Source organism: Rhizopus delemar, genomic scaffold (genome assembly GCF_000149305.1).
Source record: "Rhizopus delemar RA 99-880 supercont3.1 genomic scaffold, whole genome shotgun sequence".
NCBI lineage: Eukaryota > Fungi > Mucoromycota > Mucoromycetes > Mucorales > Rhizopodaceae > Rhizopus > Rhizopus delemar.
The window spans coordinates 559,171-580,181 of record NW_027137827.1 but is presented as its reverse complement, the minus strand read 5'-3'; the positions used below and the strand labels follow the sequence as shown (position 1 = coordinate 580,181).

Genomic DNA, 21,011 nt, shown 5'->3' with positions numbered 1-21,011 from the left:
AGGTTTAATTCTAGTATGTGCTGATTATCCGTATTGTTCATCTCTACTACTATGAATGCTTTTAACGAATAGTTAAATATGTAAATACAAGTTTACAGAATATTACAGATTAAAAATGCATGTTTTGTTTGAAACAACAAAGCTGATGCTCGATAGAAACTATAGTTCTTTATGTTCTTAGTCTTTGATGTCCAACAGAATATAGTTATTTTGATTTTTTTAAAAAAAAATGCTTTTTTATGATAAAACGGTTTTTACTAATTGAGTTGGTTGTATAACAAATCAGTTCATGTGTTATAAAATTAATTATAAAAAAGTTAGCCATTAACCTGTATTGCATTCTCATCCAATTTTAAATTTATTATGCGTACTCAAACGAATGAGTTGATTATTCTTTTTAAATTCAGCCAATTTGGCAAAATAGCTTTGAAAATAGCATACAGCAAGGTACATATATAAACGGGATTGGCCTCAACTATTTATTTTATATGAGTCGCTAAGCCACACTTTTAAATGATTTATTACTATTTTCATAAGCGCCTTTTTTAAAAATGCGCTTTTATTTTTCAAACTAAAAATATGGGCATTACTTGGTAATGTAACGTACAAGGCTTATCTAATTCACTGTTTATATACTCACCTATTTTCAGTCTCGTTCGTTGGAAAAATGCGACAGGCATGCGTGATTTTACTTTTATAGCTGAACATGTCACCAAATCTTTACAAGGCAAAAACACGGGACCTTGGTCACTTTCATTCAAAGTATTTCGTGACATTAATAATAACAAGGCGGTATCATTAAAGGATAGTAAATTGCTCTATCAAGTCTCTCTTGGGCAACAACCTGGAAATGTATATTGCATGGTGGATGGTAGCGTGGTTGTTGAAGCAGGAAAAGAAATGGAAATCATTCTATCGCGTCTCAAAAATCTATGGCAGTTAAGACAGAATGTCACAATAGAAGTAAAATTCACAAAGACAAAACAAAGCAACCCTCGCCTGTATTCACAATGTTGTTTTTTTCTTACTGTAGGGAACAAGTTATGAGATTGGTGATTTTACTTTAAGAGTAGCCAATATTTTATTAGGATCAACTTATAAGGGATTATTATTGGAGGTGAGAAATATAAAAGAAAAGACAACAGAAAGTTCACTCTTTTAGTAGGTTGATTATCATCCTTGCTCAACACCAAACAATGCAAGTGAATTGTTTAAAGAGTTTGTTCAATCCATTGTTCCTCCAACTGCTCAGTTATCATGTGAATATGAATATAATTATGAAGCCGTAGGATTAAGTAATCATGAATTTACGACTGCTCACACAAGTTATCAATACATTATGCTTTTTAAAAATGATGGTCTATTTTAATTTTTTTTATCTATTGTGTATCATATCTATAATACCCCTTTTTAAATAAATACAAAAAAAATCTATAAAAACAAAGGTACAAGGGCAACCAAGAAAACAATGCTTGGTGTTTTGTACCCAGACGCGGAACTTGCTATAGGATTTGGTGTTGTTGAAGCTAATTGAGTAGCAAGGTGTGAGTTAGAAGCAGTAGTAACAGCAGAAGGTGTGCTAGAGGCTGCAGTAGTCATAATCACGGTGCTATGTTGTTGTATAGTGGAGGAACCACTAGGCGCAGCAGATGAAATGGCGGAACTGTTAATAGAATTAGTGCCACCAGTTATGTTAAATGAGCTTGAATAAGAAGTCTCCCTGTAAACATTCCATGTGCGTAAGCTATAGTCCATTTAAATACCCTTCTTTTAAAACTTACGTGCTACCATTGCTTGTAGAATAAGAAAACATAAATGAGTAAGTTGTATTTTGTGACAGATTAGTGGGGACCTAATACGTACATATAATCCATATTAGGATATCAAGCACGCCTCAATTCAATTTCTTGGTTTTCAGCTTTTTTTTTTATACCTTCCAGTTATAATTTCCAGCACCACCGTCAACATTGAAGGATATGCCAGTCAATTGCATCGTTTTGGGATTTAAACCTGTCAATAAGTATACGGTTGCAATATCAGAAGTACCATTTAACCATGCTAAATAACATATTTTTCAATTGGCTTGTATTAGGGGAGAGTCATTGTACTTACAAATAGTTACGCTACATAAGAAGGTTAATTTTTTTTTTTTAATAGACAATAAAAATTTGAAAAAGCTTACTTGGTGCCTGCCTTAAATGATATGCCCTGAATAGGATTAGTTATATAGTAGGATCCAAAAACGCTTTGAGCTAAAAATGCCAAGAAAACTGTACAAATATATATTTTCATTGTGTGTAAATAAAGAAAAAGAATTAATAAAATAGAAAAAAAAAAAGCTTGAATTTAAAATAAAATCATTCTATTTCCCGAACAACTTTTTTATATGAAACTTAACCATGTGTCATCTTGTTTAATAAAAGAGAAAAAAAAGTTTTACAATAGAAAAGGGCCCTGGCTTATGTTTTTTTTTTTCCATTGCATTTTCATATTGCATACACATGGATTCATTTCATATTTATCATGCACGAAAAAAAATGAAAAGAAAATTAATCACTGTTGTATTTCTTACATTGAGATTCATGTGCATTTTGGGTTTAACACAATCGTCATAGACAAAAGGGTCAGTGCTGCCTAAGATGATACAGGGGTAACGTTACACTGCGTCTTATTTTCTGCAATACAAGTAAGGGCATGCTAATCGCTGTGTCTTACTTTTAGTTTGATAATACTTTAGTTTGTTATCAAGGTCCGTACCTATTAAATTCTTCCTTATTTTATTTTTTATTTTTGTTTATTTTTTATTGTTATCGTTATACTTGAGCGTTTTATTTCTATTACCAATATTCATTGTCTATTTACTTTTCTACTCATCAAACATAGAAAGAGAGATAATTATCTTTAGATTTTAAAAAAAAAATCTATTCGGCTAATTGATCTAGCGTTAGTTTTTTTTTTTTATTATTATTAATTATAAAAAACCAAAATATGAGAGAAATAAATTAGATTCAATGATAAACTCATTCAGCTTCATTATTTTGCAGTATATACTCTATGCTTAAAAGGATAAAGTACTTGTTCATTTAAATATTAAAACAATCTTTACTTTATTTACGAGAAACCTTTTGGGATTTTGTACCTTTTTTAAAACTGAAGCCTCTCCGATTTAATTTTATTAAAAAATCAATTGCAATACTTGGTAACCAATCATTATAGTAATACGGTGATGGTACAATTTTTTAGTCTTTAAGAATAGACAAGGGTTGATTTTGCTTATTACACCTATTCTTTAATATATAATGCCCTATTTTATTATTCCACACAACATACAGTCCAGTCTCAATGATCTGCACAAGTGTAACATTTTCTGCAAATCAAAGTTTACATGTTGTACAGTATCTCCACGTGCTACCTTTTCTTTAGTTCCTGAATATCAATGGAAGACATTTGAAAACAATTTCAATTTTATTACTATTAACTAACCTCTCTTTCGAAAATTATTTGCTGTAATTGACCTAATTTGATGATAAAGTATGCTTAAACTTAATACTCACAGAAAATATTCTATTCTCTCTAAAGAGCAATCAAAAATGAAGTCCTTTAGCTAATTATTTGATCCTTATTAAATCAAGAACGCCATAAATAAAGATTTCTTATTTTAATAAATCTTCTTATTTTTGTGGTACATTTATGTTTCTGTTGATAAAAACATCTATTAAAAATGTCGACTCTTTCCAATATATACTTCATTGAATGTGTAAGCACAAAGTAAAAACGATCAGGTATATTTCTATATAAAGGAATTTATTGTAAAAATGAAATAAGGCGATGCTATGTCTTTTATCATGTAAATGAGGGATAGGCGAAGAGAAAAAAAAAAAAAGAAAAAAAAAAAAAAGATTGTATAAAGCATGATATCATATTTAATTCAGATACTGAAATAATTAATAACAGTTTGTCTTGAAAACAGATCCAAGCAGGTACCTTTACAATCCTATTTATTCTAAAAAAAAATTAAATCAACAAGAATGATTCAATAGAAGCGAAGGATTTTATATGAGTATGAATTCGTCAGTTAATAGTTCAATGGAAGACCACTATGCCAAAGCAGTCGTATGCTTGGCAAAAAAGATAGATTTATCTTTTGATGCGGGTGTATAAAAAAAAAGGGAAATGGTTTACCAAACAATTTGCATGACAAATATTACCACAAGATAGGTGACATTTGTTGGTTCATTATTCAATAATGAACTTTTGATTTTGTCTTGGAGCTCATTCCTTTACTTTCTTTTCGCACCACTGAATAGCTTATTGGACTGATGTTTTTGTTCTAAAACAAAAGAAACTATGAGTAATACACAAAATCTACTCGGTCTATTCGGACCTCGTGCCATAGCCTTTTGTATTTTTTTTGGATGGCTCATCATCTTTGTCAATATGCTGTCCAGCCATGGTGTGGTACTGCCCAAGATCCATCTGTTTGGTACCATGGCTTAATATTGAAGTGTCGTATTTATGCACTGAATCTTTTGAAGGCTATGTGGACGAGCCGTTCCATCATGGTATGATTCATCATGGACTTTGAATTAGTCATAAATAAAAGAACGGTGATTCAACAGGTTGTTGGAAGCTTGCTAAAACTACAATAAGCAAAGCCTCTCTGTAGACACCGCTGTATAGAGTATACCTCAAGAATTTCAAACAAAAAGAGGAAAGTACCAAGCATTATTACAAAAAAGGCATGCTAAAGCAGTAATAATCTCCGAGCTACATGTCAAATTTGGTAAATGTTGGATTATGCAATTATCAACAACATATAACCCCCACTTTGCATGATTTTATACAACAAAAGTAAGGGAGTGATAGAGGAAAAGAAAAATAAGCTTTGTGCCTAGGAATATATAGTCAAAAATGACACCATTGGCAGATCGCTGAGTTTTTTTTTTTTTCATGGGTTAGTAAAGAGATGACCTTATTTCTTTAACTCAGTGAAAATTACAATACGTCCATGATGTCCATAAAGAGATAAAAAAAAATAGGATTACAAGTAACATATCATCTTAATAAGGGGATGGTCATAATCTAAAAGCGAATTATGGTTGAAATTAAGTATGAAAAAAAACTCCCCTATCTTCTATTCCTTTCATTTCTTCAGATCACTAATAGAAGGATGGTGAAAAAATGAAACAGAGAATGAAAAGTATAAAATGCACTGCTTTTTCCTTTCATTTTTTACTTCACTTTTTTCTACAACATGACAGAGCCACTCGCTATCAACGAACAATCAAGTCATCCAGCTGCTCCCACTCGTACAAAAAGGTTTGTATGTATCAATCCCAATTGTACCATGCAATTCGATCGTGCGGAACACTTGGCACGGCATGAAAGGAAACACACAGGAGAAGTAAGCAAAAAGAGGAGGAGTAGCACGTTGTTAACAGTGATGTGTCATTTAGAAACCATTCGAGTGTAGAGAGCCAACGTGCTACAAGAGATTCAGTCGTTATGACAACATGATGCAGCACACCAAAACCCACATTGACAACAAAAAGAACAAGACAAGAGGACGCAAGAGAAAGCAAAGGAGGCCAGCCCATGTATCACCCTCTACAAGTGAAATCGATCCTACGACACCACCTGTAGTGGATGATTTTCGGGCAAGAAGGGTGCTCTCCATTCAGGAGTTATGCCACCCTTCTAATGAAGAAATTATGGTCTCTGCTGCGCGTTATATCTCTCGCAGTGATCTCCAAGCGATCGGCATCTTGGTCTTCATGTCCCGTGAGGCATAATCTTAGATTTTCTCCCCTTCTTGATTTCAACTTTGCCTCTCTTGATTTTAATATATTTTTTTATCAATAAATTTTTTCTGGGGTTTTTTTTTAAAAAAAAAAAAAAAAAAAAAAAAAAAAAAAAAAAAAAAAAAAAAAAAAAAAAAAAGCGAAATGTCTTGTTTTATCACCAAGTATTATGATAAAATATATATAACTGTTGTTGAACTTTCTCTGGCTAGTAATAAGATGAGTTAATTCATAAGCAATTAATGTAAAATTTAAAATTAGTAAGTAAAATAATTTCAGTAATTCGTACTTTCCATCCTTGGTTTTCAATCTGGTCTACGCAGTAAAATTAACAAGCATGATGCGCTTAATTGGACTTTTTTTTTATGCAGTCTCTATTAAAATTACATAGAATGAGAATTGTTAATTTATTCCCTTCTCATGCTTGTATCAATTTTTATTGATAGCGACAAGAAAGGGGGTTATTTTGGCTTGACTGTATCCTATAACTGGACATGATTTCGTCTCTTTTTACTTATAACTCATGAAAGGAAGGACGTTGATTGATGATTCAATCTTGTCATTTCACACAGAAAAAGGAATGGAAAATGTAACTGAAATTTCTTTGCGTGGTCAGTGCTGCAGAATGAATTGACAAATTCGGAAATTTACTTGTTTGGAAAAAACTATGAATCATAAAAGTAAATGAGTTGTTGATATCTCTTATTAATCAAGAGTTACTGGGTGTTGATAACACGGAAAGTTTGATTAATACAAATCGTGCTATGATTCATTCATATGTTTATAGAGTTGAATTTTAGATGGCTAGATCTTTGTTAGAACATTATCAAGATATCGTAATGAATGTGAAGGGAAATACAGGTGATGGTATATACAGTCATTTATTGTTGTAAAAAAATAGAATAAAGCTCCGCGCACCTCTCAGGCGCACTTCTTATTTCTGGGTAATTACACACATACCGATTTTTCTATGCTTAATTCTTTTTTACGCGCACTGATTTGTTGTATTTTTTTAATAAATAATAATATGCTAGTTATAAATATAAGTACAAGCTGATATTTATTAAGTTAAATAGCAAATAATCTGTATAATTGGCATATATACGGTCGCCTTAGATCTGTTGTAACATTCGTTTCTAAATAAGTGTCAGGTAGTTCATCGTACAGAAGACTAACGATCACCGTTATATTATTCTTATTGACATAAAGTTCCACTTGGATAATGTATTCTATTCACGACATGTGATAACAATAAAGTACTATGTTTATTCGAATTTGACTAATAGTAGAGTGTATGCGGATAGTTATTGTATAGTAATACATAGTTAAATCAATAAGGTAGAAGTTGTATAACTGTCCTGGCTAGAAAAAGAACTGGTGCCTGTAAAAAAATTAAGAAATAGGAGGTGCGCCTGAGAGATGCGCGGAACTTTATTCAAAAAATATGAACGCGCCTTCAATTTCCACTTGCAATTTATTTTATTTACTTTTTTTCTTTGGTTGAAATTACTTAAATACAAAAGATACCAAAAGGATTAGAAAAAGTAAGGATTAAATCAATATTATAATTGTCTTATATATAAACATTAACATATATTATCAATAAAGCCGCTATTGTACGTCGTACCTACCACAATCCTTGTTGCCTCAGCTTCGGTCTCCGAAGTGGTACCTTTTTCAGCTAGAGAAAAAAGTTGATTCTGAACCCTTGTGCTGTCATGTTGTTGTTGTGATGGTTTGTAATAATATCTTTCAAAAGTATTGCTTGTTTGTGACCAGTTTGTAAGTTGCTTGACTTGATCAACGGATACATCTTGTTGTATTGCTTTCGTACTCACTGCTACTCTTATGGAGTGAGAGGAGTAATCCGGCGGAAGTCCAGCTGCGTCCATATGATGTTTAACTCAAGCGGCGACTGTTGCGGGAGCAATGCTGGTGGATGGTCTTTCACTGGATTCTTGCAAATACGTTAGGAGGAGTGTATGATCGATTAGCAGGTTTGCACGCATCTGTCTAGTTTCTTGTAGGAAACGGCAAAGACACCTCAACACACACATTTCTTTCTTCTCCTTTAGTAGCGATCCTAATTGGATTGTTTTTTGTTGAGCTTCTTTGGGTTGTCTAATATGCATAACTACTCCATAAACTTCTTCCCCATGCTTCTTCATCTGTGTAGGTAGGTCTATGTATTTGCTCTCCTTCATACATGTTTTAACTACGAATGCGCGACTTGAAAAGATCTGAGGAGAAAGGATATTTTATTTTTAATTACATTATATATTATCAAAAAATTCTGAAAATAAAGCGTGGCTCGAAGAGCATGTACTACTTCTTCTACCTCTGCCTCGGCAACTGTTGGATTTCTTAAATATAAATCAACCCAAAGAATTAATATTCAAGTCACCCCAGATATCAAGTTGAATTGTCTCGCAATGGTCTGATATTTTATTTGTCATTGTAAAAAATATGATAAACATTTTTTGCCAAAGCAGTGTTGACATTGGAAATTGCCGTAGATAAACTGTTTGCAAGTTGCGTCAGCAAACGATTCAAGTTTTGATTTTCCAAGATGGGAATTTCTTGCTTATCATTGAATTGGTCGATTAACGATTCAAAAATAACTTTATCCGGTCCATCTTTGATTTTGCTGGAAATTGCTACGACAGTTTCCAACGCTAATGTCGCGTCTTTCCCATGATCAAGCACTTTTGTCGCAATCGCACGAAATAAACAAGACACCAACCGCGCTAGAGTTGTGCTGCCATTGATTGAACTAAAGTCGACCAAATTCCACAAAGTTGCTAGTCTACAACGAATATCGTTCATGGAAACAGAAGAGGAACGACAAAGAAGATATGTGCTTGGCGAGCTAAACTTCGACCCGACCTGATGCAACTGAGCAAATTCGTCAAAGGAATATAATTGCTTGAATCCAGCATCGAATGCCATAGACTGATACCACATGACAAATTGCTTTGTGATGAAAACACAGGTTGACAGGGTTGGTTCAAATCCATTTGAAGGCGAACTACCCAGGATAGGAACCAATGAGGTGTCAATACGAATCGATGGTGTGATGAGAACGCTCATTGTCTTAGATCCCAATACAAGCCTTTAGTTGCTGTCATTTTGGATTAATAGTCTTTTACAGTCTTCTATTAATTGGTTTCTGTTATCACCTCACCATATAGCGAAACTAAATACAACATACAAATTAGCAACTGTCAATGCAGAGGAGGTACTTTGAGTCATTATTTCGAATGACAATTCGGGAGCTGTTCGTTGAAGTAAAGGTTGGCTGACTGCTAAATCTTCAACCAGTTCGTCATCATCCAATTCATAACTATCATTCTTTTGCATTTTGCCGTAATGTCGTTGCACATATCGCTTAAAATTGTTGGTTTCATCGACTTGTACGACACAAACATCGCAAGTAAAAAACCCATTATCATCGCGAATAAATTCTTTTGAAACTATCCAATAAAATAAACAATAAAAATTATGGCAAATTCAAGTAACTTAAGACCTTCCACCATTTATTGTAATGTCAATAACTGGTTTATGGATTCGGTAATGTTCCCTGAGGAAAAAATGATTGTAAAGGCCCCCCCTTTACAAAAAACTTCAATAGTCAATATTTTGAAATAGAACAACAATAAAGAGCTTCTGGAGGCCTTATTAATAAAAATCGTTTATATATACAATGAAGATAATTCAACTTAAAAAATATTTTATTTCATTCAATATTGGTTGAGTAATGATATAAAAAGTATATTTCATAAATATACCAAGAACTTCTTTATTTTTCAACGAATAATTATATAGTATCAGTCGATACAAAATTAAAAATGAACAAGAACAAAAAACAGTATCTACGATTGTTTAATAAGAAATAAAATGTGTATATAAAAAAAAAGATTTTGAGCCGTTCAATCTTTATTAATTCACAGTGAACCTCTTGTTCTAATACTACAAATTATTCATCAAATACCTATTTTAAGTAGCATCAAATTCTTCTCGATCATATTTAAAACCTGCTCTCAAAACATCTTTCGCATAAGATACAAACTTCTGGAGAGCTACGCGAGTCAATTGAAATATTCCACTTAAATGAAATGACCCCAAGTGAAGCAGATTATGGCTAAAGCATTATTTATTCAATTCACAGAAATATCTGGAAAGATTTGTGAAGGAATATGTAGATAATCTCATTAGGGGCAATCAGTAATAAGAATTATTTGCGTACAATAATAAGCAAATGAGTTTTATTGAATGCAGCGCTAATTACTTGATATCATTATTACATTTAGACAAAGAAAACTATAGAAAATAGCATCTTCAGTTGCTTGCTTTTGTATTTACAATAAGCAATATGCTGGTATTTATCCTCTAAAGAGATTGACATAAAGGCCAGCAGAATGTACAAGTTGAAGAAGCAACTGGAAACGCTGTAACAGACATATGAAAATGTGAGGAAGATGATGAGACTAGAGGATTGAAAGTGCAGCAAAGAGAAGAGAAAGGTAAGAAAAAGTGCTTGACGATGAACGATTGAAGTTACAAATGGTTCATGACCTGTTGATTTTAGAGTACAAAAAGACAAATGAAGAGTTGAAATTGTAGAATATCCACACTTAAAAGTATCCCTTTTAGGTGCTACCTATCCTTAGGCGTACACCTACCTTTGTAGAAATTAAATCACTCATCGACACAGCAGTATCTTTGTCAGTGTTCGAAATGTCGCCTTTCAACGAAAACAAGACATTAGATGCTTTGTCTTCAAAACCTCCTATGGCACCTAGCAAACAAAGTGCAATAAAACTACTTGACAAGTCTGCTTGTCGCTTAGAGCACTTTTGAACTTGAATCACCAAATTTTCAAAAAATTTAGAAAAAATGAAGTTTTGCCTTTTTTTAATGTCGCAAAAATTACATAGGAGCGTGTTTGATGTAGTTGGTGTGAATTGATCCCTATTTCTCATCATAGAACAATGGCTTAAAGGTTTCAACTTCAGTTGGTGGTTAAAGTGTTTGATAGAAAAGGGACGGGTTTTTTTTTTTTTTTTTTTTAAAAAAAAAAAAAAAAAAAAAAGATCGCAACAGTCAGCTTTCGTGTTCTTCGTTTGTTTATTTGTGTTAATTATGTGATTCCACATTTTCTGTTCAATAAAAGTTGCAAACCACCTTTTTTTTTGTCTTTCTTCATTGTCGTCTGCAAAAAATAGATTGCCACAATGATAGGGTAAGAAACTTGCAAGAAAAGAAAGATGGATGAAAACAATGATTTTGTACCCATTGGAACCGGAAGCGCTTGATCTACATTAGGAAATTGTGGATTGAATCGCAACCAGACAGCTGCATAAATATGTAACCTTACTGTGTAAAGTAGGGAGCAGGCAAAAATTTTGTAGGCACAGAACAAGTGTTTGACAAGATCTTTATGAAATGCATTTGAAATAATTTCAAATAAATAAAACCAAAGAATTTAACTTTAGTATTGTTTCTATGGTTTTCATACAAGCTCAACACAGCCCATGATGATGCTCAATCTTCATTTTATCGTCAAGATCAGTTATGACCATGGTTAATCATCTTTTCTGAATTTAATTAATTTTTTCATAAGTTTGGCAAAAAGATGTCAATAAGGTTGATATGGAAATATAATGTGCTTTCTAAATAACATAAATAAAGGGTAACTTTGATTAAAAAAGGCCTTAGACTATCCTCTTTCTGTGAATACATTTTCTCGTTTCTCATGTTCCTTTAAATCTATATTAATTTTTTTTTTACAAGCTTGACATATTAAAAGGATTATGCGGGGTGTTGCTTATTCAATAACCGCAAAAAGCAAATTTTTTTCCAAAAAAAAATTAGTTTTTTTTTTTCTCCACATAAAATGGGAAACTTATTTTCAAGATCTGTCAACGATCTAGATAAAGGAAATAAGCGATTGCTTGAACCAGAAGAAATAAATGGTGATTATAAACGAGTTCGACTTGAAAGCACAGTAACAGAAGAGAATGTGGGCATCATTGCTTATGTGAACCCAAATCTTCCCGGGTTCCACAGTATTTTGAAATATAGGTATTAAAAAAAAAAATACGAAATAATAAGCAAAAGGCTAAATGATAAATGTAGAGCTGAGGACTTTCTTGTGAATGAAGTAGATATGGAAAAAAATATCATACATCTTACTTCTTTAGAAGCTCCAAACACAAAAGCTAAAGTAAGTGCTAGAACATGTTTTTCAGTGTTTAACTAAAGCGCATCTAGGATCAAGAAATCGATATACTTGAACCTAAGGAGTTTGATAATCAAGTCGCTAATGTCATGGGAGAAGAATTTGCAGTACAATTTCGTCAATTTTTAGAAAATCCTGAAGATAAGGATGCTGTTCTTACTGTTCCTGTAAACAAAGACAGAGTTCATATAACAATACAGATTTAACACATACTTTCCAGGCTGACAAGGATCAACGTATCAAGCTTTATCGTCTGTTAGAAAATAATTTGGAAACAAAAGTGTACAGTCGTGGTAAAGATGGAAATATGATTATAAAATGGCCTACGTCCACTGAATATCAAGAAGGTATACAATTTAACAGACAAAAAAAAAAGATTAATTACGTTTTTTAGAATACATTGATTGGAATACGATTGGAGGAGATTATTTACAAGTGCATATGTATAAATCAGGCATTGATACAATGAATGCCATCAATGTGATTTCAAGTAAAGTAGGGTAAGTACACGCACGAAGTGAATCCTATTGTATTGACATGCCAGTAGTGTTCATGCAAAGCATTTTGGATATGCAGGAACAAAAGATGCTAGGGCAATCACAACCCAAACTTTATCATTAAAGCGAATCAAACCAGGTCGTTTTGTGGCTGCAATAGAAGAGTTGATGAAGAGCGGGATTTACATTGGTGATTACAAGTGAGTGGTGCACTATTTGACATTTTTTTCATACCTAATTCACACTGCTTTAGGTTTGTAAAGAACGGATTAACTCTTGGGGATCTTGGAGGAAATCATTTTACGATTGTCCTCAGGTAAACCATACAAAATCATCAAGCTATCCTGTAACTCATCCTTTTTATCAGAGACGTGAAGGGTATTACTGAAGCTGGTTTACAGACATCTTTAGAATCATTAAGAGATAATGGATTTTTGAATTATTTTGGAATGCAACGATTTGGTACAAGCACAGTTTTAACTCACACCATTGGATGTGCCATCATGAAAAAGAGATATGAAGAAGCATCCGATTTGATTCTTTATCCAAGAGAAGGAGGTACATGAAAAAGGCTATGCTGTTTTCTGTAGCTCATCATGCTTGATATAGAACGTGAGGATTATAATAATGCAAGACAACTTTGGAAAGACACCAGAAATGCTGAGGCTACTCTTGCCATTTTCCCCAAGAGAGCTATGGCTGAACGCAAACTACTCATGTTTTATTCAAGAAATCCAAGTCAACATGCCAATGCGATTAAAAATGTAAAGTGCATGTTTCTTTGCTGCAATAAGCCCCTTGATTTATCGTTGTTTTTTTATAGTTGCCCAGACACATGTTGTCTTTGTATTCTCACGCATATCAATCTTATGTTTGGAACCGAGTTGTCTCTGAACGAGCTAGACTTTATGGATCTCATAAGCCTTTAGTGGGTGATATTGTTCTTGTTGAAAATGAAAAGAAGGATGTTTCTAAACGTGATTCTAAAAGAGATCGTGTTGGAAGACGTGATTTTAATAACGTAAAATGAAAAAGAATGATCTACAGAAGAATTCAACTCTTTTTTTTTTAGCGCAAGGTTCCCAAGGTGTTGACTGAAGAGGATGTAGATAATTATTCAATAGAAGATGTTGTCTATCCTTTACCTGGTAGATTGTCTGTTTACCCAGAAAATGAAATAAAGAAACTTTATGTAGAAATTATGGGTAAAATAATAGAATGGTCAATGTTACAATAGCTGATGAACTGTTGTATTTAATAGCTGAAGATGGTATTTCGATAGATAAAAAGGACAAGCATTTTGAGTAAGTTTTATTTTTTTTGACCTTTTTGGAACAAGAAGCTAATACAAAACATGATAGGGGCTTAAATGGAGATTATCGTCCCTTATTGGCAAAACCAGAACAGATGAGCTGGTAATTTAATTGATAGATAATAGCCTCAGTTTTCTTATATCATCTCAGGTCTTTTATTCGTTATAATGATCCAGTCGAAAAGCTCTGTAACACTGATATAGACAGACTCCATGGTTTACCCGAACCTACTGGTGTACAAGGTAAAAGTATAAGATGGATTGCGAACAAGAGCTAATTCTATTCATTACAGATGGTCAGTATTTAGCTTTAAAAGTTGAGTTTACTTTAGGAACTAGTCAATATGCTACAATGGCATTAAGAGAAATCATGAGAGCAGAAACATCTTCTCAAGTTCAATCTACTCTTTCACATCATTAAAAATATTAGTTTTGCATAATTTTTTTTTTCCCTTGTATCAATTTAATCATACCATAATTTGACTCTGAGTCTTAAAGATATAAAATATACCTCCTGTATTCTCACTCTGATAATACCCTATCCAAATTAGGTTAATAATACTGTCTATATAAATTAAATGATTTATCTTTTTTTTTTATCTCCCTTTTTCTCTTTATTGATAATAGTTCAAAATGACTGTAAATTCCAATGTTTATCTGAAGCATGCTCGTTATGGTAAAGACCTTGTTCGTCTGTTGAGAGTATATAAAGAAGGTGATGTTCAACACTGTACAGAACTTACTGTAAGTTGTATGATAAGATGAGATGTGTTTATGTTAATATCAAATTAGGTGAGGTTGTTATTAGAAGGTGATATTGAAACTTCTTATACCAAAGCAGATAATTCGGTTGTAGTTGCTACAGGTAAAATGAAAAAACAAAAGAAAAAAGAAAGACAAACTGAGATATAAAGAAGATACTTGCAAGAATACGATCAATATAATAGCAAAGAAAAGTGATAATGTAGACAATATCGAACTCTTTGGTCAAGAGATAACAAAGCACGTATTGAAACAATATGCTCATATCTCTGGTGCATTTGTTGACATCATCAAACACAAGTGGACAAGGATGATTGTTGACGGTAAACCACATAACCACTCATTCTTACGGGATGGAGAAGATATTCAGACAACCTCTGTTCATCACTATCGCGTTGGCAATAAGATTCACATCACCTCTGGACTTCAAAAACTTCTTGTGTTAAAGACAACCGGTTCTGCTTTCCATGGGTTCTACAAGGATGAATATACGACACTTGTCGAGACTTGGGATCGTATATTTTCTACTTCGGTGGATGCCAAATGGACTTTTAGTTCTCAGTCTCCTGATGTGCTTTCTAAGATTGATTATAAAAAGATTCATGCAGGTGTTCGCCAAATTACTTGTGATACATTCGCAAAGGATGATTCAGCCTCTGTACAAGCCACACTTTATCTTATGCAGCAACAAATCTTGACAAAATACCCTGAAGTGGCAGAGGTTTCTTATGCTTTACCTAATAAGCATTATGTTGGTATCGATCTGAGTAAATTTAATATTGATAACACTGGCAAGAATACTAGTCTTTATTATCCTCAAGCTGATCCTTCAGGTAAAATACATTATTTGATTAATGTTCAAATTTAACTGTTCTCAATAGGTCTTATTACAGCTGTCGCAGGTCGTAAAGACTCTAAATTGTAATAGTTGATAAAATAAATAGGTTTAACAATGTTAAGAAAAAGGGGTTGTGTAACCATCCTATGTGATGTTACACTTTCAATACCAGTGACGTCTTCTCTTTTACCAGTGGAGGTCTACTGCTGACTAAAAAAAGTCATGTTTCCCTTGACGTGATCAGTTTGCATGAGAGATACGCAACATGACACAAAGTAAATTATGAGGGGACACTGTTGTATAACAAACGATGTGGCATCATCGGATTTCTCATAAACAATGTAAGCAGTGAAATGGATTGATCAAATAGAGATAAATGACACTAGACAGTATTCATTTTGTCATCAATAACCAGAGTTATCAACAAAGTTATTCACAATCATTCGTCTGACAATGACCCTAGGATCACAAAATAAAATAGACATCCAATTTGTTGTCAATCTTTGGAGCATTGAGAAATATCGCTGTTTAAATTGCTTTTTTGTTATAAAATACATTAGCTCAATCTATTGCTTCACTGATGAGTGAAAATAAAATGAAATTTCAACTCATTCTTGGCAACAACTAAATTGGTCATTAAATTTGTCTTAAATTGTTATTTATAAAATAGCATGAAAAGATGAAACAAAAAAAAAAATAGCTGAGAATCGTTTACAAATCGTGTGTACACGGAATGTATTCCGTTACAATCATTCGGAGATTGGGTTTATCAAAACAAGGAAAATAATAAAACTGTGGTTGAGTTTATAGAGAAAGAAAAAAAAAAAAAAAAAAAAAAAAAAGAACCCTCAAGACTGTCACGTTGGTTATAAATGCGTGCGTGTGTGTGTGTGTGTGTGCGTGATAAATGGTTGTTATGACTTATTGACAATGTGTTGTTATTATTTATTGTTGTCATGGTTTTATGTAAAAAAAAAATTTTTTTTGTTATGGTTTCTATTGCCTATTTCAGACACTATTTTTTTTTGCAAGTATAAATACTTTTTTTTTATATTTCTTTTTCCCTTTATTCTTTTCTCTTTTAATATGAATGGTAATTAATAAATTGTGTCTTTTCTTTTATTGGCAGTGAAATAATTCTTTTGTTTAGTGTCAGATTTACTTAATCCTTTGACAACACCTTCAACTATAGAAAAAAGTCAAAGAATAAGATGTCTGTCAACGCCTTTACTTCATAAATATCAGCCACATTCAGAAGACCAAGTTATAAATAAATCTCGTAGTCGATTTTCAGAATATGAAGATAACATTATTCGAGAAGGTGTTGCTCAAGGACTCACTTGGGGACAAATATCAGAATTATTACCACATCGTAAGCGTGCTACATGTTTTAATCGTTATAGAACATTACAAGGTGTTAGAAAATCACGTAAATCTAGTACGGATGTTACCTCTCCTAATCTCATCTTACAACCACAACAGCAAGATATCCTCTATCAAACTAAATTCTCTGTAAATGAAATTCAGAGCGAAATACTATCATCGTCATCATCACTATCATCTGATGATGATGACAATGAATCATCTTATTCACCTCCTCCTATGACCAAAACACATCGTTTGCATCCAATCAATCACACAAATTTATATCGTCGTCATTCTGCTTTTCATCATTTCTAAATTCATCCATACACTCTTATACAGCTCTTTACTACTCATCACACATCTCACTGGTTGTTTTCATCACCAACCAACTCATCTTTCACTGTTTGTCTGAGATGATACCAAGAAAACACTTTGACCTATTGTTTTTCTCTAATAAATACTTTTTTGTATTGTAAATAAAGTTTCTTTTTTAAAAAAAATAGCATCTTTTATGTTACAATCATCAGCTCCGTGATAAAAAAGATGTAAAGATACACTGTATAAATGGATCTTACTATTACCATTCTATTATACCTCTTGATTATAAATGTAGATTGAAAAACATGCTGATAATAAAGTCAGATATTTTGCTTAATCACAAGAATCAATTTTTGATTGGGAATGATCCTTTTTTCTGACAAATGAATCATATGTAATAAAATATCTTAATGATCAGTGAGATCGTTTGAGAGATTGTTATGCTTGATAAACAAGGTAAAATAAGGCTCTTTTTTAATTCTTTTGTATCTTAATCTCGATAGGTTGCAAATGTTTCTTTCACACTCTGTCCTTCTTGAAGTGCTTTCATACATTTCTTGTCAATTTCAACATACTTTTTGCAGTTCAAGATCACTTGTTCTACTTTATCCTTTGGTACACAAATCACCCCATCCACATCGGCCACAATCACATCACCCGGATTCAACACGACCGATGACAGTGTGATGGGAACCTGAATTTCAGAAGGTCTCACAAATGCATTTTGTGGTAAAATCGAGTGCGATTTGGCAAATACCTAAAAGGCGTATTCTAGATTCTATTAAAAACACCGCGAGAAACTTACAGGAAATTTCATTTCTCGATGTTCATTTAAATCCCTGACACGTCCATCTATCACTACACCTTGGACACCTTTGGCTCTTGCTCTAGCCGTCATCAATCCACCCCAAACAGCGTTCTTTACATCTACAGTCAAATGAGTTTTTACGTGCATAATCATTTATTTCTAAAACCTGAAGGGGCAGATATAAAAATAATCGATCCTGGTTCTGCTGCATCAACCTATCATTTCCTTTTCTTTTAAAAAAAAGTTGAAATAAGAATCAACAACTTACAAAGTGGTCGGTGGGTGTTGGTGAAGTCTTGTCTTCTTTATAAACCATCTATTCATTCAATTTAGAAATCATGACCAAGAAAAGTTTCTCTAATTTACTTTGACAGTAAACGCTGGACCCACAATACGTGTATCTCCTTCACAGTAAGCAGGTGACCACATTTCAATATCAGGTACATAGCCTCCCCAAGGTCGTTGACCCAACTTTAAAAGAGCATCTGCAATCTATACCAATTGTCAAGGTTGTTTCCTTCAACTATTTCTCCCTCCCTCCCTCTCCTTCTCTCTCTCTCTCTCCTTTTATTACTTCACAAGTAGAAAAATCCTTTAATTCTTCCAAGGACATTGACTATATATAAAAAAAGAGAGAAAAAAAAGACCAAAAAAAATAAAGTGTTTGAGCGGGTATTCAATTGATCGCATGAATATCACTTCCTTGCTTCAAAATTGAACTAGAAGGCTGTACTCAGAGTAAAACGAATAATTTCCGTAAAGGCTTTCTTTCTCTTTCTCATTCATTCCTTCTTCAATGCCCTTTAGTGATATGATTGAAAAACCTTCTCCGAAATCATTATTTAATTCTATACTTCAAGAAATCGAACAAGAAAAATCTACCAGTCGCGTTCCTGAAATTTCCGACAAATCCATCATAGAGACAATTGATATCTTTACACATCGTAGTATAAAGATGGGTTCTCACAATGAACCGCAAAACATGAACCTATCATTAAACCCTGATCTCAGTCTATCCAGACTTGCTGAGGATGAAGCCCCACCTCTTCCTTTACCTAAAGACAATTCAAAGAAACAAGAGGATGGGGCCATCAATCCATGGGAGTCGATTTTCAATCCACAGACAACGTTCAAGCAAAACAACAGAGGTGAATTAGAGTATGCTGGCTTGGATGTTTCTCAATTATCACTTCAGGCTCATGTCTCGGCTGTTTGCAATCCTTCAATCTCTGCCACAATTCCAAACATCATGCCAAGTCCTCCCTTGGAATCCTTACCTAATCAAGAACCCAACGTTCAGCCAAGAAGTCAAGAGGGGCATCATTATGACATCCTTCGAAACGTGCTCGGTTCACCTCTTGTGAGCGCAAAAACCACCGTCTCAGAAGATAAAGACACGGACGAAAAGGAAAAAGAAAGAGGGTCAATCAAGCATACAAAAAATCATCTATTGAAAGCCTTCTTTTCAAACAGACAGGATCTAGAAAAGTCTGCGATGGAAGAAGCAAGACCTGCTCGATGGACACAGCAGCAACTCTTTTGGGCAGGTTTCGTATGTCCTCTGCTTTGGGTTTATGGTAGCTTCCAACACAGCAAAATTGATTCCGTCTGGCGAAAACGATGTCGTTTTGCTACACTTTATTTTTTAATCTTGCTCGCTCTCATCATCCTCGTGGTCACTGTCAGAGTCAGTGGGGGCGCAGGCACACGCCAAACTCAATCCGACACAATACGAGCAGTCATTGCTGAATAAGAACAAAGCTTTTTTATTACAATAAACATTTAGAATTTCATTTTTCGTTGTGCTTTCAATTTCTTGTAATCTCTTTTGCCTCCACGATTCGATCTTGTCGACACTTCATTGTGCTTACGTTTATAGTACTGCTTTTGTTCGTCACTGGCCAACAGTTCATCCACAATGGTCTGCTTACGTTCCTTGTTTGTCATACGGGCCGAGAAGAATTCGGTAGGGCCTTGGATGATGGTACCCACTTGGAAATACTTTGGATCCTCTTGTTTGCCCATTTTTTTATAATGTCTCTTTCGATCCAAAACATGACGCATCTTTAGGATCTGTAAATCGCGCTTGAGCTCTGGTGTGATCTCAGGGCGTGGCATGTCAAACCAGTCCTTGCCCGTCGTCTTTTCTCGTTCTATCTGTCGTTCCTTTCGACTCGATTGTTTCTCGAGTGTATTGTTAGCTTGTACTACCAGTGGTGAATCCTGAGTGGGCTTCTGGCCAGGCTCGACCAGCTGAACGGCTTCGGATGCCAGGCTGACTCTTCCGTTGGCTGCCTTGAAATACAGAGAGGAATCTAAGCCTGTGTTGAGTTTGGAAAGTTTTTGAAGTGTTGGCTTTTTTTCTAGTGATAAATCATCTTGGTTGGATACGAGAGCGGCTTCGGCTTTGTTCAACAAACTGTCTAAATCTTCTGATTCTTCGTCAGAAGAGAGATCACTGCTGTCAGAATCACTGCTCTCCGACTCGCTGCTATCACTCTCTTCTTCTTGTCTGTCTATCACTTCTTGTTCATCTTTGGTTTCCTTTTGTTGATCAACAACATTCTTTTCGTTTTCTATCATTGCTGGTTCTTGTTTCTCTATCACCGTTTGCTTTTTTGTATTGGATTCTTGTCTTTGAGTTGGTGTTTTGGTAGATTGGCTATTTTCTTTAGGCTTATTTTCAAGTCTTTTACGTTGTGAACGAGTTATTGTCATTTGTATGTGTCTATAAATGTTTTTTTTTTTTTAAAAAAAATAATAAATGAATTAGGCAAGAAGAGAGAGATTACAAGTGGCTTGGTCATAAAATACAGTCACAATGTTTATAAAATGCTTGAATTGTTTCCATTTCTTTTTTTTTTTTTTTCTTTTCTACAAGACACTTTCGAAGCTTTTCGTGTTTAATCATCATATGTCACGGGAAGTCAAAAAGATGGCAAGATCTCTTATTATATAAAAAATTCTAATGAAAAAAAAAAGGAGGGAAAGAATGAGTTTTAGTCTTTGGTCTTAATTTAGTGATACCTTTCATACAAGATATTCTCTTATTAAAATCAGCCAAATTCT

The 21,011-nt window shown here is 33.6% G+C and overlaps 11 protein-coding genes across 11 annotated transcripts; 7 read left to right on the top strand and 4 right to left on the bottom strand.

Moving 5' to 3' along the window:
• Nucleotides 1-579: 579 nt before the first annotated feature.
• Nucleotides 580-1,369, top strand: RO3G_00233 (uncharacterized protein; the record flags this gene model as incomplete). The annotated part of the gene is made up of 4 exons (XM_067654824.1): nt 580-593; nt 651-963; nt 1,034-1,117; nt 1,166-1,369. 4 exons carry the CDS (start codon nt 580-582, stop codon nt 1,367-1,369), a joined length of 615 nt encoding a protein of 204 aa, XP_067510925.1.
• A 62-nt stretch (nt 1,370-1,431) lies between these two features.
• RO3G_00232 (uncharacterized protein) lies at nt 1,432-2,292 on the bottom strand (the record flags this gene model as incomplete). The annotated part of the gene is made up of 5 exons (XM_067654823.1): nt 1,432-1,663; nt 1,782-1,852; nt 1,934-2,058; nt 2,113-2,123; nt 2,183-2,292. The coding sequence occupies 5 exons, from the start codon at nt 2,290-2,292 to the stop codon at nt 1,432-1,434; spliced, it is 549 nt and encodes a 182-aa protein (XP_067510924.1).
• A 2,962-nt stretch (nt 2,293-5,254) lies between these two features.
• Nucleotides 5,255-5,792, top strand: RO3G_00231 (uncharacterized protein; the record flags this gene model as incomplete). The annotated part of the gene is made up of 2 exons (XM_067654822.1): nt 5,255-5,404; nt 5,523-5,792. The coding sequence occupies 2 exons, from the start codon at nt 5,255-5,257 to the stop codon at nt 5,790-5,792; spliced, it is 420 nt and encodes a 139-aa protein (XP_067510923.1).
• Nucleotides 5,793-8,981: 3,189 nt separating this feature from the next.
• Nucleotides 8,982-9,161, bottom strand: RO3G_00230 (uncharacterized protein; the record flags this gene model as incomplete). Its single annotated transcript, XM_067654821.1, has 1 exon — nt 8,982-9,161. One exon carries the CDS (start codon nt 9,159-9,161, stop codon nt 8,982-8,984), a length of 180 nt encoding a protein of 59 aa, XP_067510922.1.
• Nucleotides 9,162-10,364: 1,203 nt separating this feature from the next.
• On the top strand, nt 10,365-10,661 carry RO3G_00229 (uncharacterized protein; the record flags this gene model as incomplete). The annotated part of the gene is made up of 2 exons (XM_067654820.1): nt 10,365-10,367; nt 10,455-10,661. 2 exons carry the CDS (start codon nt 10,365-10,367, stop codon nt 10,659-10,661), a joined length of 210 nt encoding a protein of 69 aa, XP_067510921.1.
• Nucleotides 10,662-11,697: 1,036 nt separating this feature from the next.
• RO3G_00228 (uncharacterized protein) lies at nt 11,698-14,129 on the top strand (the record flags this gene model as incomplete). The annotated part of the gene is made up of 14 exons (XM_067654819.1): nt 11,698-11,885; nt 11,940-12,027; nt 12,075-12,209; nt 12,263-12,389; nt 12,437-12,542; nt 12,635-12,739; nt 12,793-12,855; nt 12,907-13,097; nt 13,149-13,303; nt 13,363-13,560; nt 13,612-13,744; nt 13,801-13,843; nt 13,901-13,954; nt 14,003-14,129. 14 exons carry the CDS (start codon nt 11,698-11,700, stop codon nt 14,127-14,129), a joined length of 1,713 nt encoding a protein of 570 aa, XP_067510920.1.
• Nucleotides 14,130-14,484: 355 nt separating this feature from the next.
• RO3G_00227 (urate oxidase) lies at nt 14,485-15,538 on the top strand (the record flags this gene model as incomplete). Its single annotated transcript, XM_067654818.1, has 4 exons — nt 14,485-14,595; nt 14,644-14,716; nt 14,799-15,446; nt 15,495-15,538. The coding sequence occupies 4 exons, from the start codon at nt 14,485-14,487 to the stop codon at nt 15,536-15,538; spliced, it is 876 nt and encodes a 291-aa protein (XP_067510919.1).
• An 869-nt stretch (nt 15,539-16,407) lies between these two features.
• Nucleotides 16,408-17,131, top strand: RO3G_00226 (uncharacterized protein; the record flags this gene model as incomplete). The annotated part of the gene is made up of 2 exons (XM_067654817.1): nt 16,408-16,417; nt 16,602-17,131. The coding sequence occupies 2 exons, from the start codon at nt 16,408-16,410 to the stop codon at nt 17,129-17,131; spliced, it is 540 nt and encodes a 179-aa protein (XP_067510918.1).
• A 493-nt stretch (nt 17,132-17,624) lies between these two features.
• Nucleotides 17,625-18,371, bottom strand: RO3G_00225 (uncharacterized protein; the record flags this gene model as incomplete). The annotated part of the gene is made up of 3 exons (XM_067654816.1): nt 17,625-17,891; nt 17,940-18,061; nt 18,338-18,371. The coding sequence occupies 3 exons, from the start codon at nt 18,369-18,371 to the stop codon at nt 17,625-17,627; spliced, it is 423 nt and encodes a 140-aa protein (XP_067510917.1).
• Nucleotides 18,372-18,897: 526 nt separating this feature from the next.
• RO3G_00224 (uncharacterized protein) lies at nt 18,898-19,223 on the top strand (the record flags this gene model as incomplete). The annotated part of the gene is made up of 2 exons (XM_067654815.1): nt 18,898-19,090; nt 19,138-19,223. 2 exons carry the CDS (start codon nt 18,898-18,900, stop codon nt 19,221-19,223), a joined length of 279 nt encoding a protein of 92 aa, XP_067510916.1.
• A 501-nt stretch (nt 19,224-19,724) lies between these two features.
• Nucleotides 19,725-20,660, bottom strand: RO3G_00223 (uncharacterized protein; the record flags this gene model as incomplete). Its single annotated transcript, XM_067654814.1, has 1 exon — nt 19,725-20,660. One exon carries the CDS (start codon nt 20,658-20,660, stop codon nt 19,725-19,727), a length of 936 nt encoding a protein of 311 aa, XP_067510915.1.
• Nucleotides 20,661-21,011: the final 351 nt, after the last annotated feature.